Below are 17,352 nucleotides of genomic sequence, written 5' to 3' on the forward strand. Positions count from 1 at the left end.
TTGAAAATCAAGTTCATAAAATGTGTTTTCCTCTTTGAAAAGGTTTCGAGTTTCCGTTTTTTCTTCCGAGTTCCAAATAAAAAAATTTCAATCATTTCGGTTTCTTTGAGGGGATAAAAAGATGGATAAAATCTATCCCTAAGTATGAATTTGAGTTATCCATGAACCTCAGTAACCAAGAATTGGCAATTGATGCGAACATCATTTAGACAAACCTCAAAAAGAAATATAAGCAAATGTGAAGAAATAGATTAGATATAAAAGAAAAAACGAAATTCTAAAATAAAAGAGAGTTAAATTTTATTTGTACTGGGTTTAAAATGCATTATGTCTATTCCAATCCTTCAATCCCTCTATATTTTTTTAAAAAAATTTCAAACTTTTTTATTTTTTATATTATAATAATTTTTTTTATTTTATAAAGTATAGAGATCGAATATAGGGAAACTGAGAAAAAGCTAAATAATTTAGTTTATATAAGAAAACCCTATGTCTACACCATATAAGATAGAATCAAAATAAAAAAAAATATATGAAACTTGTCTCTTTTATATTTATTTTACGCGATGCTCGACAATAGCTCATATAAGACAATGCAACACATGAGGACCTAGATGGTATGAGATAGGATTGACTTCAACTTTGCTAGGAATCTACATTAAATTCTCTATTAAGGTCCATATTTCTGATCTTATAGAGTAATGCAGCCAATACAGGCAGCCTACCCAACCCACAGACGCAGGAAAAAAATACAGGCAAAACGGAAGACAGGATTTGAGCAGTATCACTCTCTCTTTTATCCTTATCCACGGTGCGCCCAAGGGGACAACCATTTCCAGATGCAGTAGAAGTGAAGCTCAAGCAGCATCTCCACCTTGAGTGCGACCCAAGCCAAACTCCCCACCATATCTTCCCCCTCCAAACCTAAACCTCCACGGGTTTTCCCAGTTTCCATCGTATTCCTCTAGTGTAACAACCTAGGACTTTACCTAAAATGGCTAGTCAGAAGATATTATTTGGGTTCCTTGATCCTGTATAAGTATCCAAAATCTACTCAGCAAATAACCGATGTGAGATTAAACATACGCCCGCACGGATTCTTACATAATCCTTCCGTTCAAGCCCTGATGTCCTCGTCAGGCTAAGGGTTCAAATTTATTCAAATCTAATTACAAATACCACAACTGGCCCGTGGTCAGCCCTAATAGATCCGTACTGCAGTGTTCCCTAGTCCACATAGGTGATGGGCTAGTTTCATTCTAATACCATTTGTAATAGCCCATGACCTCATCCAAAATGGCTAGCTAGAAGATATTATTTGGGTTTCTTAATCCTGTATAAGTATCGAAAATCTATCCAGCAAATAACCGATATGAGATTAAACACATATCCGGACGGATCCTTACATCTAGTCTTCTTTCCTATATTGACGCACCTTGCTGTTTTTATGTCACAAGTGACATCGCGAGCGTGGCAGGAGGCATTCGCCCGTAGGCTCGTCATATGTGGAGACCTTTCTTGGGGGAGATCGATTGGTGATCTGGCTGACTGATTGGGCGCCAACGCAGTTTGGCACCAGTAGTACGTTCTTACATGACATTGGAATGAATGTATATGTAACATATCTAATTCATGCTTGTAGTATCTCTTTGAGTCCATCCTTCAAATTCATTAAATGTCACCTCTAGACCAACCAGTCTATAGCTCTAGTATTGAGGCAAGACACCAGTCCATGATGGAGGTGGATAGAGTTTTCACCTGTTCAAAGGCAAAAACACTTAAAATTTCAAAAAATTCACCATGGAAAGCTTCTCATAGCTGGAAAAAAAAATCTTGGACATGGGCTCCTAGCCTCATTTCACCCGTTATCAAAATGCACATAATTTATTATTTTTTGCATCAAAGCACTCAAGGCAACACTTGCAATAGTATCAAAACAACCTTCCTTGCCCTCATTAATTTAGATTGGAAACTCAGTCTTAATTGGACGGCTATATTAGGTGTTTGTTCCAGGCCTCTCATTTCTTATAATAAAAGCACAGGTCAAAAAATAAAAAAGTGGACAAAAGGAGAGCACTGGGCTCGTGATGTTGGATGGCTGTGGGACCCGGATTCGGGGCCGCTTTGGGCTCGTACAGTGATGTTTCCCCAAGAGCATGTGCTCCGGGCCCAGTCCCTTCCCTTATCCTTCCTTCACGTGAAATCACTTTGAGGCCGCGACAATCTCCCCTCCTACTTGGCCTGCCCACCTCTTGTCTGCTCCCAAAATCTCGGACACGCCACGCTCTCTCTCCTATCCATTGCACGAAAAAGTTTTAGCGGTTTTCGACGCCCCCTGTAATGTTAAAAACGCCGGCATCCCGGAGGAGTCCTGGTTTGAAATAGAAATAGAAATGAATGACTTCGTTGTAGCTGTTTGTTTAGGAAAAGTTTTATTTTCATTCTAATTTTTTTTAAAAAAGAATGCCCTAATTATTTGGAACCTAATTCGACTCTTCCTCGGTATTCAAATTCTATTCTAATTTAGATTTTAATTTCAGTCACCAACCAAATGAGTTGGGCTGTATGGCTATTCCGATTTTTCTTCCAGTCCATTCTGATTCTGATTCCAATCACGCAAATCAATTGCGCTCTTATTGTCCACCAAAAATAGAAAAAAATTGTATCTTGCAAATAATTAATTATAATAAAAAATTATTTGACATATTTATTATACCTTTGAATGTAATAATAAATTTAATTATTTCAAATATTAGGCTAGCTAATACATATATAATGTATGTATGAATGAATGCGATGAAAAGTCGTTTGAATAGATAATTTATTTGCTTTTCCAATTATTAACTAATAATATTTGCCAAATCTGATAAAAGTATATCTCCATGAATGTGTGTTCTCATTAGAAGGCTCGCAAGAAATGATGGAATCTGCAAGGAATATGATAAAAGACCTCTTTAATACCTGCTTCATAATAGGAGTGGCGAGGCAGAGCTCAAGGGTCAAGTCTAGCCACATCAACATTTGCAGGTGGGAGAAAATTTTTATTTTCCAATATATCCATTCTCAGCGAGGCCGGATAAATGAGGACCTTGAGGGAGTCTACTATTTAGAAATGACGTTGTCATTAAAAGCTTGCGTTGAAGTAGGTAAAGGCTCTTTTGTGAGTTCTTGTCTTCCAACTCAAGCGAATAAGCACCAGCCGTCTTGCTGTATTTCTTGCAAACTTTGGTCATCCATAAGCTTCTACCTTCCCATCTGGTGACAAATGCTCGCATAATCACTGGATGGGGGGTGTTATCTTCCCATGTAATGTCATAATTGATGGGGATGGAGGCCAAGGGACTTAAACTCAGGTGTTTGTCTCCCAAGTAACACTGGGCATGTTTGTAGCATAGGGTAATTTGATGCCCAGGCTCGACATGTATTCAAGCAGGCCAACGGGGTCACGGATTGGATGGCTGCTTACGTGGCTAGCCATTCGGACGGTACTCTTTAAACTCATGAAGGGAAACTGTTTAGGACTCTCCGTGATGTTTTGTTTTCAGATTTTATTGGATGTATCCGTACTCGTGTAGTATGATGCGCCTGCTTTATCAAAAAAAAAAAAAATCTAGCTCTCTTCCACATCGGCTCCCTTCCTAGCTAACCAATTTGCTGGTTAGTTATACTAAGGAATTGGGCTCGCATCCTTTTTTATCATCTTTTCATAAGCATGATGCAAAGTTTATGGGGTTTGCATGGTAATGAGTGGAAATATAACGACTTTATCTAGCCCAAACATATTTAAATACAACTTGAATTAAAGATTGTAATTGTTATTGATGAAATGGCCTTCATGCATACACTCATTATGCTTGGTCGATTGTGTGCTGGTCGCTGAATGATTTGTGCAGTGGAACTCTTAAGCAATGTTGGTGAGCTGTAGTTTAAAATTTTATTTGGCTATAAAATTTTAGGACTTGATATGGATGAGGATGGAATACTTTCTATTATACTATAAAGTTAATCATTTCCATATCGAACATTCAAAGGGACTTTAGTTGCCTTGGAACAAATAACTAGGATGGAATTGTGGAAATTTAGATTTGCAAAGTGGAATTTATCAAATCCTATCATTGGGAGAATAAGATTCTTTTGGACTCAATTTTACCCATCAATACTCATTTTGCCTTAAGTGTAATTTTGTTATTCCTTATTGGTGCAAAAATTAATCTACTTTCTATAGAGAGAGGATCTGTGCAGTAGTCCAAGTTTTTCATCTCTTCAAATAAAGTGTCTGGCGGTAGCCGGTAGGCTTCTTTTTAGACGTTTAAATGTGCTCAATTCAAAAAACATAAATTAGAATATACTAATAGCATATGACTTAAACATACCCACAGATTTTTTTTATTATTATTATTTTTATATGAGAACTGACGGCACCTTTAATTTTGCACAAATAAAGTGTCTGGTGGTAGGCTTTTTTCTGATGTTTAAGTACGTTCAATTCAAAAAATATAAATTAGGATCTACTAATAGCATATGACGTAATCATATCTACAAGAATATTTTTTTTTTTTTGGTGAGAACTGATGGCACCTTTGATTGTGCACAAAGGGAGGAGTAGAATGAGAAAACGCTTTCTACTTACTAGGATATATTTTTATTTTTTAATTTTTTGTTACCGCAGCGCCTCATACAAAATATGTATGTCAGAAATAAAAAAAAGAGAAAAAAAAAGCTTAGTTCTCCCAAAAAAACCCTCCAATATATGAGCCATAAAGATGGCAACCCATTCGGCTGTACTGTTCGCCGCCTTCTGATAAACATGGGGTGGCTCGAAACGAACCACACTCCCTTTTTAGTCTTCGTGTGTCGTACGACTACCTGCCTGCATCGCTATGCCGATCTAGAATCCACTTGATTATCGTAGCCGAATTGAATCCTCTTCAAGGTGAATGCAGACCGTACTCAAAGCATGTCTTACATAGAAGATGCCCTCCCACAGCTTTAATGACAAAAGTATCGGAGATATATCTTTATCTTCAAAATTGATATTTGGATGCAATGTAGACAAATTATAATACAAGTACATAAACTAAAAAGTATGCTAATGGATTTACATAAGGAGCGTGGCTACGTGGCGTTGGTTCCGTGCATACAAAATGTTCAGCTAGTCATATGACAAGAAGGGATTGATTTCTTTATGATTTATGAGATTTACTGTGGCATGGCTAAATTTATTATCATAAGGGCAGCATCATAGGTCCAAAAGCATTTTCATATTTAATAAGTGGATGGTTCAAATTGTTTTCTCTTATATTATTATTATTATTATTATTATTTGAAAATATAGAAAGTTTGTTGCTATTATGGAGGCATTATAAAAGTAGATTGATTAACTAGTATCAAGGAGAAAATTGAATGGCTAATGGAGTAAAGGTTGGTCTTAGCAGATCCATGTTTTTATGAATTCCTTATGATTCATTAATATTGTTTGTTCACTTGCAAGATTAAAACAGTTAGCGTTTCTCTGTTGAGATATAACACAAGGATCAAGCAGGTGGTGTTTGATACTCATTCCTCTAAATCAACATGTCTCTTAGAAATTTGAAAAAAAAAAAGAAGAAAAAGATAGAGTGTCACTACTAAGATTCAACAAGACCAATTCCCTTCTTGAAATAATAATGTCACTTTTCAGTATTCAAATCACAACCGACCCCTTTTATCCTAAACTTTTTCCTTTCAACCTCTTTCCTGAAATTAATCCTTAATTAATACAGCGAAGCTGGAAAAGAATTTGGATTTTGGCTCGGCTGTTCCACTGCTACGGTCGGATTTCCAAAAAGCTCCAACGGTCGGATACGGCTCCCTAACGCCGTCATGTTTTGAACGCCATCTCCCTCAATTCTAACGGCACGGTACTTTTTTAAGCAGCGGCGGCTCCCTTCCCTCCCCTCTGTCGTATCTCCAGCCTTTCTCCCTGCGCACACTCTCTCAAAAATATGTTTTATTTTTATTTTTTTTATTGATGAAAATGGAAAGCGCCATTAAACGAACTCTATAAAGTAACCAACAAAAGGACCTCTTGTACTAGAAGTCACCGCCGGCTCCCAAGAAGAACGGGGATTTGGATCTTTCATCGATCGCCGGGCGTCGATTCTTTCGTTACGTTCATCTTCTTGGCTCTCCCGGTCTTCGTCGCTTCCACATTCTCTTCTCCCTTCCTTTTGAGTTTTAACTGCTCTTCACCTTCTTCTATCTCTCTTCTGGGTTCTTGATTTCTTGATTCGATTTTTTTTTTTTTTGTGGGCGCGCGTGTGATCACTGTTTCTTGAAGAAAAATCTCTTTTTTTCGTTCAGATGGTTCTCCCTTTTGCGTGTCTTTTTTTGGTTGGTAGATTCGAGCTGTGATTGGGGATCTTGGTGTTTGAATTGTTCTTCGATTGCTAGATCCAAGTTGGGTTTCTTAATTGAGTGTCTCGAAGTCTAGGGTTCAAGAATTCTGGGGTTTTTTGTTTGGAGATTGGAGTGTGAATTTTGACTGTTTTGGTTTATTGGGTATTGCAGGTAGTTTTGGCTGTTTGATTGCTCTTTGAGTTCTGGGGGAATGGATAGCTCGCAGAGGAAAGTGGGTATGATCCCGATGTCTCCCTCTCAGACGCCAAGGTCGAGCGAGAAGCTTGGAAGGGATTTCCGATACATTGATGGCAATGGGAATTCCAACAGCAAGTATGATAAGGACAAGGGGGTCAATGTTCAAGTCATTCTCCGCTGCAGGTAAACAGATCATATATGAGAAAAAAAAGTGATATTTTTATGTCTTTATCTCTCAATTCTTTTGCTGAGATCTGGGTTGCATCAGACCTTTGTGTGATGAGGAGATGAGGGTTAACACGCCTGTGGTGATATCTTGCATTGAGCATCGGCGAGAAGTGACTGCTGTTCAGAATATTGCCAACAAGCAGATTGACAGAACCTTTGTCTTTGACAAGGTCTAAGATCTTTACCTTTCATTTATTTGTTCAATGCAACTTGTTTTTTTTTTATTCTTCTTGTTTGAAATGGAAATTTAGATTGAAGTGTCAGTAACTTCGATAAGTCTATGTAGGTCTTTGGCCCGACATCCAAGCAAAAGGATTTATTTGATCAAGCTGTCTCTCCCATAGTAAATGAGGTTCTTGAGGGTTATAACTGCACCATTTTTGCCTATGGTCAGACAGGCACTGGTAAAACTTACACAATGGAAGGAGGAGGAAGAAAGACTAGGGTAAGTTTTGAGGATAAATATAGATTAGCGGAAGCCAATGATTTTTCCTCTAGTTTCTGAATTAACTAGAATTTCTTTTGTAGAATGGAGAATTTCCAAGTGATGCTGGAGTTATTCCAAGGGCTGTCCGGCGAATCTTTGACATACTTGAGGCGCAGTGTGCTGAGTACAGTATGAAAGTCACATTTCTTGAATTGTATAATGAGGAAATAACAGATCTTTTGGCTCCAGATGAGTCAAAATTCTCAGATGACAAGTCCAAAAAGCCTATAGCTCTCATGGAAGATGGGAAGGGGGGTGTTTTTGTGAGAGGACTGGAAGAGGAGATAGTGTACACTGCTGGTGAAATTTACAAAATCTTGGATAAAGGGTCTGCAAAGAGGCGTACTGCAGAGACCTTACTTAACAAGCAGAGCAGCCGATCTCATTCCATATTTTCTATCACAATTCACATCAAGGAGTGTACTCCAGAGGGAGAAGAGATGATCAAATGTGGAAAGCTTAATCTAGTGGATCTTGCTGGGTCGGAAAATATTTCACGATCGGGTGCTAGAGAGGTGTGTAAATTTTTTATCCTCTGCAAATAGGAATTTTGTTTTTTAATTCATACATGCAATCAAGTATCATCTTTTGAACTAATTTATTGCATATCCCAGAAAATATAAATAGAGAGCTCAGGCTCGATAGCATAATTCCTTTGATGAAATTTTACCAATATGATAATATGGGGAATGACAATGAAGATATGTGCTATTGCAGGGAAGAGCAAGGGAAGCTGGGGAGATTAATAAAAGTTTGCTTACGCTTGGTCGTGTTATTAATGCCCTTGTTGACCACTCTGGCCATGTTCCATACAGGTAATCCTGATTGCAGTACTATGATTTCCTTTTAATGTCAGCTGAGGTTTTGTTTTTTCCTCTTCTCTTTTTTTCAGAGATAGCAAGTTGACAAGATTGCTTAGGGATTCCTTGGGAGGGAAAACAAAGACTTGCATTATTGCCACCATATCACCTTCCATCCACTGCTTGGAAGAGACACTGAGCACCTTAGACTATGCACACCGTGCGAAAAATATCAAGAATAAGCCTGAGGTCATTTACAATTTTGGCTTTGTGTGTGCTATATGCAACTTATGTCCTCAGACAACAATGATTAGCTCCAACATGCGTTCACTGTTTTCCAGGTCAATCAGAAGATGATGAAGTCTGCAATGATCAAGGATTTATACTCTGAAATTGACCGCCTTAAACAAGGTCTGCTACTAAATTTATTTTTGTATATAACTGTCTGTTAGTTATCTCCATTTCAAACTCTTATGTCCTTAGCTTGGTGAACAACTGATCTCCTTGTCAATGTTTTATTAAGCTAAAGATTTGATTCCAAATTCTGAATATCATTTAGCCAGCTAGGCCAAAATGCTGAGTGTCCCTCAGTAATTCGTAAACTACATTATTCTGGTATTGGTTTTCGCTAAGAAAAACTTGGGAAATGAGGTAGTATGGTAGCTGAGCTGCTTAGTTAGGTACATTAATCTCCAGATCACTCTTGATGCCATATGTTTAATACCAATACAGCTTGCTGATTGCACAGTTTTTTTGATAGAGGTACCAGTGCATTAAGAGCTGGTTGCATTATGTGAGCGGTCTGCAGATACCCCAGTACTTAGGTTGAAAAAATAGCTGCTTAGTAAATAGAAAAATAGAAAAAAATCAGAAGTATAGATATCAAAAGAGGAAGGGATGAATTATGGAAACATTTTCCCATTAATTTTGGGTCATATTTTAGTGCAGAATGTTCACTAGTAAATTAACAAATTTCCTCTTACAAACATGCAATAATTAAGTGAACATAAAAGGAAAAAGCGACCAATTCAAGTGAGTTAAAAGAAAAGGCCAATGATGAGTAATCAACACAAAATCAAAAGTAAATAAATAATCAAGAATCAGCGAAGCTTGTAAGTATTAACTAAGGCATCTGAGCATCAATGAGGACAATAGGGGATATATTCTGACTGTGACACGCATAGAATCCTCAGCCATCCAAAAATATAGTCTAAATACAGCTGATTTGGACTGCCTAGGCCTAGGTAAGCTGCTTTTATGCTTTATTTGTCGATCAGCTCACATAGTCCACCTAGGCAGTTAGCTCTAAGTGGTGCAGTTGAAGGACTGCCTATGGCAATGCAGCCGCATAAGTTCAGCGGCTACTTTTTTCAGAAAAATAATTTTGGGGATCATCCACTTGAGACTCTCAAGTTCCAAACCAACAAAATGTTGCTTTTACAGTTCTTTTTTTAATCATTTTACAATACTGGTCTTACTGATGGATGAAATGCCTGATTTCTTTTCTTGGACCAGAGGTATATGCTGCAAGAGAGAAGAATGGGATATACATTCCACGGGATCGCTACCTGCATGAAGAAGCTGAGAAGAAGGTTGCTCTTTGATTATTCAGTCTCCCTTATATTTCAATATGTTATATTTTAGCTGTGCAATTTCTCTTTTGAATCCTATTGTATGATTATCTTGATAAAATGGACAAGCCATTGTCACGTCTTCATTCAGGACATGACGGAGAAAATGGAGCGTCTGGAACTTGAGTTGGACTCGAAGGATAAGGTGTTTTATCTAACTTGACCTTGTGTTGCCCTAGAACTAAATTTTGGTGGTTGTTTGATTCAGTTATTATATGCTGTGGATGCAGCAATTAATTGGGCTCCAGGAGCTTTACAATTCTCAACAAATACTGAGTGCAGAATTAAGTGATAAACTTGAGAAGACCCAGGCATGGAACCTTCCAACTTACTTTTGTGACAAACACCTCTCTCTCCTGGAAATAGATCAACTGTATATATTTGTGTTTTCACAACAGAAAAAGCTGGAGGACACTGAACAAGCATTACTAGACCTGGAAGAAAGATATAGGCAGGCAAATGCCACGATAAAAGAAAAGGAATATTTGATATCTAATCTTCTCAAATCAGGTGAGGAATGTTCCATGACATTCTCTCCTGCAGCCTAAGCCACGTACATTCTCTATGCACTTTTTAACTAAAGGAGGATCCTGCCACTTTTTTTGGGCAAAAAAAAAAGTAAGAATGTCTATGCATCTTCAATGCCAACTGAGAGCTTATATGACTTAATACTTTTGCTCTCTATTCTAATAACAATCCATACACACTCTCAACTCTCTGTATTGCATGTCACACAGTGTTGTCCCTAGGCTTATCATACTTGCTATTTATAGGCATATTTCTCTTTCTGATGAACCATGTGGTTGTGGGTGTTTATTTGATGAGTCTTATGTGAGTTCCTCAATGAGTTGCATTCTTCTAAATTTAGCCATATTTCCACAACATGTCAATGCATGTCTTACCTAGTTGGAAACCATGTTGCATTGGAAGCATCTCTTATTTTTCCAGTGGAAGCACTTAGTAAGCGATGCATTTGACTGCCTTCTCTTCATACAGAGAAAGCACTTGTTGAGCACGTATATGAGCTTCGATCAGAGCTAGAGAATGCAGCTGCAGATATTTCTGGCTTGTTTTCTAAAATTGGTTGGTGCCTTTCTTCTTCTTAAAAAAAAAAACGACTTTTTCAGGAGTTCTATTTGTCCTGACTGCTTTAATTGCATAATAACAAATAAAAGTTGAAAGTTCTATTGCTAACTTTGACATCTGTACAATTGGCTTACAGAACGTAAAGATAAGATAGAGGATGCAAACAGAATTCTTGTGCAGAAATTCCAGTCTCAATTGACTCGGCAGCTTGATATCTTGCATAAAACCATCTCAACTTCTGTAATGCAACAAGAGAACCAACTAAAAGAAATGGAAGAAGATATGCAATCATTTGTCTCCACAAAGGCTGAGGTAAATACATGCTTGATAAAATCTGTTACAGCTTACCCGTTCTTTAAAATTGGCGTTGTTTACACCTGGGCTCAAAAAAATTTGATGCAAGCATATGAATGAAAGCAATATTCAGACGCGCCTCTTTTTTTTCCATTTTTTAAATCCGTAGGCCACTGAAGAACTTAGAACTCGGGTTGAAAAATTAAAACTCATGTATGGATCTCGAATTGGAGCATTAGATGATTTAGCAGGCGAACTTGACAAGAATTCTCAATCAACCTTTGGAAAATTGAACTCACAAGTACTGATGCACTCTTCTGCTCTTGAGGATGTAAGTTGTATTTTTACTTTCTAAGTGACTTTTTTTATCCCAATATAGCCTCCTGTAAGTTTTTGGTAATTTTTTTTCCTTTTATACAGTGTTTTAAGGGAATTGCTTTAGAGGCAGATCAGCTGCTTAATGAACTTCAAAGTAGTCTTTCCACACAGGAGGATAAATTAGCTGCATTTGCACAGCAGCAGCGTGAGGTTGTTATCTATCTGGGCCTGTAATATTCTACATGTTGCGCTCTGTGCTTGAAATTATATCCTTCTAATTAAATATTTTTATTTTTGACCACCAACAGGGACATCTCAGAGCTGTGGAAACTACACGTTCTATTTCAATTATCTCTTGTAATTTTTTTCACACCCTAGATGTTCATGCATCAAAATTGAGCAGGATTCTGGAAGAAACACAAACTGTACAGGATCAACAGCTTCATGAGCTTGAGAAAAAGTTTGAGGTCATTCTTTGGCTTCATGTTCAATTCTTATGTTGGTTACAACTACTAAAGTGTCTTCATATCATCTTCTCTATCTAATTCATGTTGTACCTCCAGGAATGTTCTGCTAATGAAGAGAAGCAACTACTAGAAAAGGTGGCAGAAATGCTAGCAAGTTCAAGTGCTAGGAAGAAAAGGCTGGTATGCACTCCTTTCATCTGAATACCAAAAACATGATTACTTAGTTTTCTTCTATCGCTTGATTATATATCTTGCAAAGTTGTCAACCCACTTTAAAATGGTCCATCAATCTACAGTTTCCACTAGTTTATTTCTTCCGGAATGATCCCAACCATGAAATGATAAGTCCTATTCAATGTTTTTAAAACTGGACTAGACTGGCTGGTTCAACCGGTTTGATCAGGAACTGGTCGTCTATCTAGTCCAATTCAAAATATATTTTAGGAGTGGTCAAAACTTCAATCAAATTGGGGAGAACTGGACAAACTGGTCAGACCAACTAGTCCGGTCTAGTTTGACATTTTTCTAACTCAATTTTTTTTAAGATTTGAAATTGGTCTAGTCCGGTTGGGTAGGACTTTTTTTTCTCCAGCCGAAGTTGGCTCGAGAACGAGAGGGATGTGATCACTCTCAACTACACGTCCATGAAGGGTGTGGTGTATAGCTACCGTGGTGCCTTCCTTGGCAGCCTCATTATCTTCCTCCAGGGGCAAGTGTCGGTCAAGCTGGTCTACCTATAGACCCTCCCCATGTTCCACCATGATCGGCAAGGGTCACCACATCACAGAACCGCCGTTGGATGTGGAACACCACACCACCAGCATGAGTAATGAGGTGATAAGGTAGGTCACATAGTGCCACCCTTGGGGATGACGGAGTTGACAACATCCTACTCCTTTCGGGAGTCGGAGACGACGTGGCGTATTCGGAGGCATCAGTGCAGTTGCATCTGGAGGAAGATGAGTCGAGACGGTGAGAAGGGCGGTCGGGGGCAGTATCATTGTGGTTGTTGAGGGGGCTGAAGATGACATCGGTGTAAGAGGGGGAATCGAGGAAGGAGGAGGAGGGGGAGAGAGGGGAGGGAGGGGGAGAGAAGAGGGGATTGCTGTCATGAATGGCGGTTGAGAGGGAAGAGAACATGGCGCTGCAATAGTCAAAGGGGAGCGTCGGAGCGGACAAATCTTTCCATCTTCTCCAAGGGCGGTGATCCAAACCCAGGGTGGGTCTCTGGACTTATCATCTGATTCTAAACGATTATTTGGTTGAAAAGATTTGGGGTTCTAGATTTGTCATGAATGGCGGTTGAGAGGGAAGAGAACATGGCGCTGCAATAGTCAAAGGGGAGCGTCGGAGCGGACAAATCTTTCCATCTTCTCCAAGGGCGGTGATCCAAACCCAGGGTGGGTCTCTGGACTTATCATCTGATTCTAAACGATTATTTGGTTGAAAAGATTTGGGGTTCTAGAGGGGATGGCGGTGGAGACTTAACCGATAAGGGAAGGGGTATGGTGCAATGCGCCAGCAGTGAGAATAAGAATTGAGTTGTCTATTCCATGGATCGTCAATGGTTAGACCAGTCCGACTGATCAACTCAGGAACCGGACAGCTTGCTAGTACACTGTCCGGTCTGGTTTTAAAAACATCGGTCCTATTCCCCATAATAGATGTGTATAATAGAAGTGGAGTCAACAAAACATTATGGCATAATACATGTGCACATTCAAAAGGTGAGTGCTTCACTAAAACATAGAAAACACGAAAAGATGACTTTGCATATTGCAGAAAATTAGTAATGTGCTGTTCATTGTTCACATTGAACCTCAAACTTGTTTCATTTGAGAATATTATAACAAAACTTAGTGGGATTCTCATTTTTATTGCGTCAACCTGAAAAAATATGTATACAGGTAATAGCATCTTATCAGCATTTCTTTAAATTGTGGAAATTGCAAAAGTATTGCATGTTATCAGCCCGAAGGAATTAGAACAACATGAATGGCAGTATAGAAGACAAGAAAGTTGATGACATGATCCTAAAAATTCTAGATATATGGACACACAAGCACCTGCATGTTGCCCCATGCAAGTATACTCTTTTTGATATTGGTTGTAGAAGAACCTGACTTTGTAATACTGAAAAAAAGAGGGGAAGCTGAACCAAGTTAAGATTATGTGGATCAACCCTTCTTGGTATTACCAAAAGAACCTGACTTGGTATTCCTTCCCTTGGAACATACATGACAAGGGATAACGGCAACCTACCATTAACTACTTCATTCTCATCATATTTCAACTGTTTAAAGATGTTCTTACACAGCACTGAAATTTGCTTCGTGCGCTCATTTATGATTTTCGTTGAGATTATTTCCTTCACTTGAGGGAGAGTTACGAATATTTTTATGGGATCCTTGGATCCTCATTAAGTGATTTTCCCTTGAAGCCTGCTGGATAATTTTTCCAAACAAACCCAAATAATCTTTATATGAAATTCTCCTGTTTGTTGTTGTCTCCATTTTCTGGTTGATACCTGCTCTCTAATTGGAGTGACCTTTATGTTTACCTGCTTAAGCATCACCTTTAACGGAAGACATGCTTTATTTAAAAACATAATAGCAATTTTTTTGTAGCTTCAACCTTAACCAAAAGTGGTATCCACATTTATTTTGTTTTATCAACTGTTGATGAGATTCTTTTGCATCTTTGAAAATGAGCTGCAATATTGAGGTTTTTATTTGTGGCATTTTTCCTTCATGTTTGTTATAATGCAATAAAATATCTTGGTGTCATTCTTGAGTTGGGTAAAGATTTCAGAGGGTGAATCCATCAAACTTGATCAACCATTAACAAGCAATCCCAATGTAGGAGGGTTTGGTCAGGGAGATGCAGAAATAGTGCTTCAAGATCCATTACGTGTCCAAGGCCTTTTGTTCTTCTTGGCATCTGTTATTTTGGCACTAGTTTTTTTGGTTCTTAAAAAGAAACAGTTTGAAAAGGTTCAATTGTATGAAATGAATTTCTATTCCTGAATGGACTATTTGATTTTGGCTACTCAACTGTGTAGGTGCACATTTTTCCTCCTTTCCTTTGTTTCTGTTTCAAAACAATTGCATTTCTTACGTCGCTTTTAGATGTTGTCACTAATTTCTCATGATTTCCTTTCGAGAGCACCGAATAGTATCTAGAAGCTAGACCGCCAAATTTAATTTCCACAGCAGCAAACTTTTTGCCGAAACTCCAAGAAAGACATCATCATCTAAAGTTTGACAGATGTACTTGTTTAGGTTCAAACAGCAGTTGATAATCTCCGGGCAAGTGCTGCTGATAGAACCAGTAGTCTGCAGAAGGAAATGTCAACTGCTCATGATTTCACCCTTTCAGTTAAAGAACAATGGAAAGTTTACATGGAAGAAACTGAAAAGCACTATCTTGTGGATACTGCTGCAGTTGAAAGTGGTAGAAGTTGCTTGCACGAAGGTTTTCAACAATGGTAAGGCTGACTGTACAACTGCCATCGCTGCTTGATAAACCATTAACCAATATTTTTGCACGACTTTGGAAAGCCTTATCATATTCTTATTTCTGACCATGTACCTATAAAATGTGCAGCATGGAGAAAGCAAAACTGGGTTCCCAACAGTGGAAAAATGCTCAAAATTCCCTGCTGAGCCTTGGAAAAGGAAATGTAGCATCAATAGATTCACTTGTCAGGTAATCCGAGTTGCCGATGATGCGAGCTTATCAGGACAAAACTAGTCATAAATTCAAGTAACAGAATGTTATTCATCAATATCTAAGTAAGTGCATTCCTTGATCTGTCATATAGGAGCGGATTGGAAGCCAATCAGCTTTTACGTGCCAGGTTGTCCTCTGCTGCCTCAACTACTCTTGAAGATGTTGATGTTGCAAATAAGGCTCTACTTTCCTCCATCGGCTGTAAGCTTTAATGTTTTTTTTTAATTTATGGGGGTGTTTTCTTTTATTTGATGAAATATTTATGAACTATTTAATGCAAAGAAGTTACTTATGTTTTGGATGAATAATTCATGAGAATATTCAAATTTCAGGTTCATTAAAACTCGATCACGATGCATGTGCAAACATTGATTCATTGCTCGTTCCTTGCTGTGGGGAGCTTAGGGAATTGAGAAGTAGACACTACCATAGGACGGTAGAGATAACAGAGAATGCAGGGAAGTGCCTGGAAGAAGAATATACGGTGAGCTTACTTCCATCTACCTCTTCTTTCCTTTTTTCTTTTTTTCTTTTGGCTGAGCTAGTCCATTTGCCTTTGTGAAGTGCGATATTTTAGTTCCACCTTGATGTTCATTGCTCACTATTTGTCATATTTGACTAGGTGGATGAAGCATCTTGTTCAACACCGAGGAGACGGTCAATTAACCTGCCTAGCATTGCATCCATTGAGGAGCTAAGAACTCCAGCTTTTGAAGAGCTTCTGAAGTCATTCTGGGAGGCAAGGTCTACTTCCAAGCAGGCAGATGGAGAATTAAAAAACTCATTCCGGGGCATATGAGTCTCAAGCACAGACCTTTAGAGATGCAAGAGTTCCTCTCACCGCAATAAATTTGGGGCATGCTTGTCCCACTCGATGTAATAATACTGCCCGATGCTAAAGCCATGTACAGAATTATAAATTTTCTAGTCGTTAGGTATGTAAGCATTTTTATTTCATTCATATATCCTATTTGTTGAGGGATTTGTTCTCCCGGACTGAATTGGCTTGCAAAGATCGGGAAAGAAGATCTATTGCATGATTTATATACCTGTAACAGTTTGAGTTTTTTTTTTTTTTTTTAATTCATCCGATATGCATAAAGTGTCTTGGAACCGTAAACGAAAGATAAGAGTGCCATCTGCATTTTGATAATCAGATTGGTGAGTCATGTAGGAGCATCGATTTGTCCGTGCAGAAGTAACTACGTTACATTGTCACAGATCACACGTGCGTTCCGATGTAAAATTAGCACCGCTCCAACTGGGCGAAGCTTCGAGGTAGAGTTCTGGGAGTGTTGCAATTTGGCCATCTGCCACTCTTGATTATGATGGTGACTGTATTTGTAGAGAGGGTTGAGCACCAAATATTCCCAGCAGGAGCAGCGTAAACCGGAACAAGCAGCAGAATATGGGGGAGCGCGAGCAGCAACCATCAGCGATCACTGGAGTCCGCCTCGGCTAGGCCAATGGTAACGGGTTGTGGTGGATGTAACTCAAGCTGTAACATTTGCAACAATTGGTGGATGGTCCACTCAAAAAATAAAAAATAAATAAAATAAAATAAAATAAAAGACAATTGGCGGACGGCTGGCTCTCAAACGGTACTCTTAATGATGATTTGATCTTTCCGTCGGGGCTTAAATAAGGCTGAAATGTGGACGGAGGCACTAACATCGGAGTTAACTTGGTGGGCCATAATCCAAAATGTAGAGGGTATTCGATCACTCCTAGGG

General features: G+C 38.6%; 1 protein-coding gene across 1 annotated transcript; it reads left to right on the plus strand.

Moving 5' to 3' along the window:
- The first annotated feature begins 6,179 nt into the window (after window positions 1-6,179).
- On the plus strand, window positions 6,180-16,667 carry LOC103706630 (kinesin-like protein KIN-5A). Its single transcript, XM_039133055.1, is given in 24 exon segments — window positions 6,180-6,438; window positions 6,550-6,759; window positions 6,845-6,974; window positions 7,091-7,249; window positions 7,333-7,806; window positions 8,009-8,106; window positions 8,184-8,340; window positions 8,433-8,502; window positions 9,607-9,683; window positions 9,814-9,867; window positions 9,953-10,033; window positions 10,121-10,232; window positions 10,719-10,805; window positions 10,945-11,120; window positions 11,272-11,433; window positions 11,523-11,630; window positions 11,729-11,887; window positions 11,984-12,067; window positions 15,169-15,374; window positions 15,494-15,595; window positions 15,711-15,820; window positions 15,952-16,103; window positions 16,242-16,397; window positions 16,399-16,667. Coding segments are annotated over 23 exon segments (3,204 nt in total). The 5' UTR covers window positions 6,180-6,438; window positions 6,550-6,589; the 3' UTR covers window positions 16,519-16,667.
- The last annotated feature ends 685 nt before the right edge of the window (window positions 16,668-17,352 follow it).

This window comes from Phoenix dactylifera, chromosome 13 (genome assembly GCF_009389715.1).
Source record: "Phoenix dactylifera cultivar Barhee BC4 chromosome 13, palm_55x_up_171113_PBpolish2nd_filt_p, whole genome shotgun sequence".
NCBI lineage: Eukaryota > Viridiplantae > Streptophyta > Magnoliopsida > Arecales > Arecaceae > Phoenix > Phoenix dactylifera.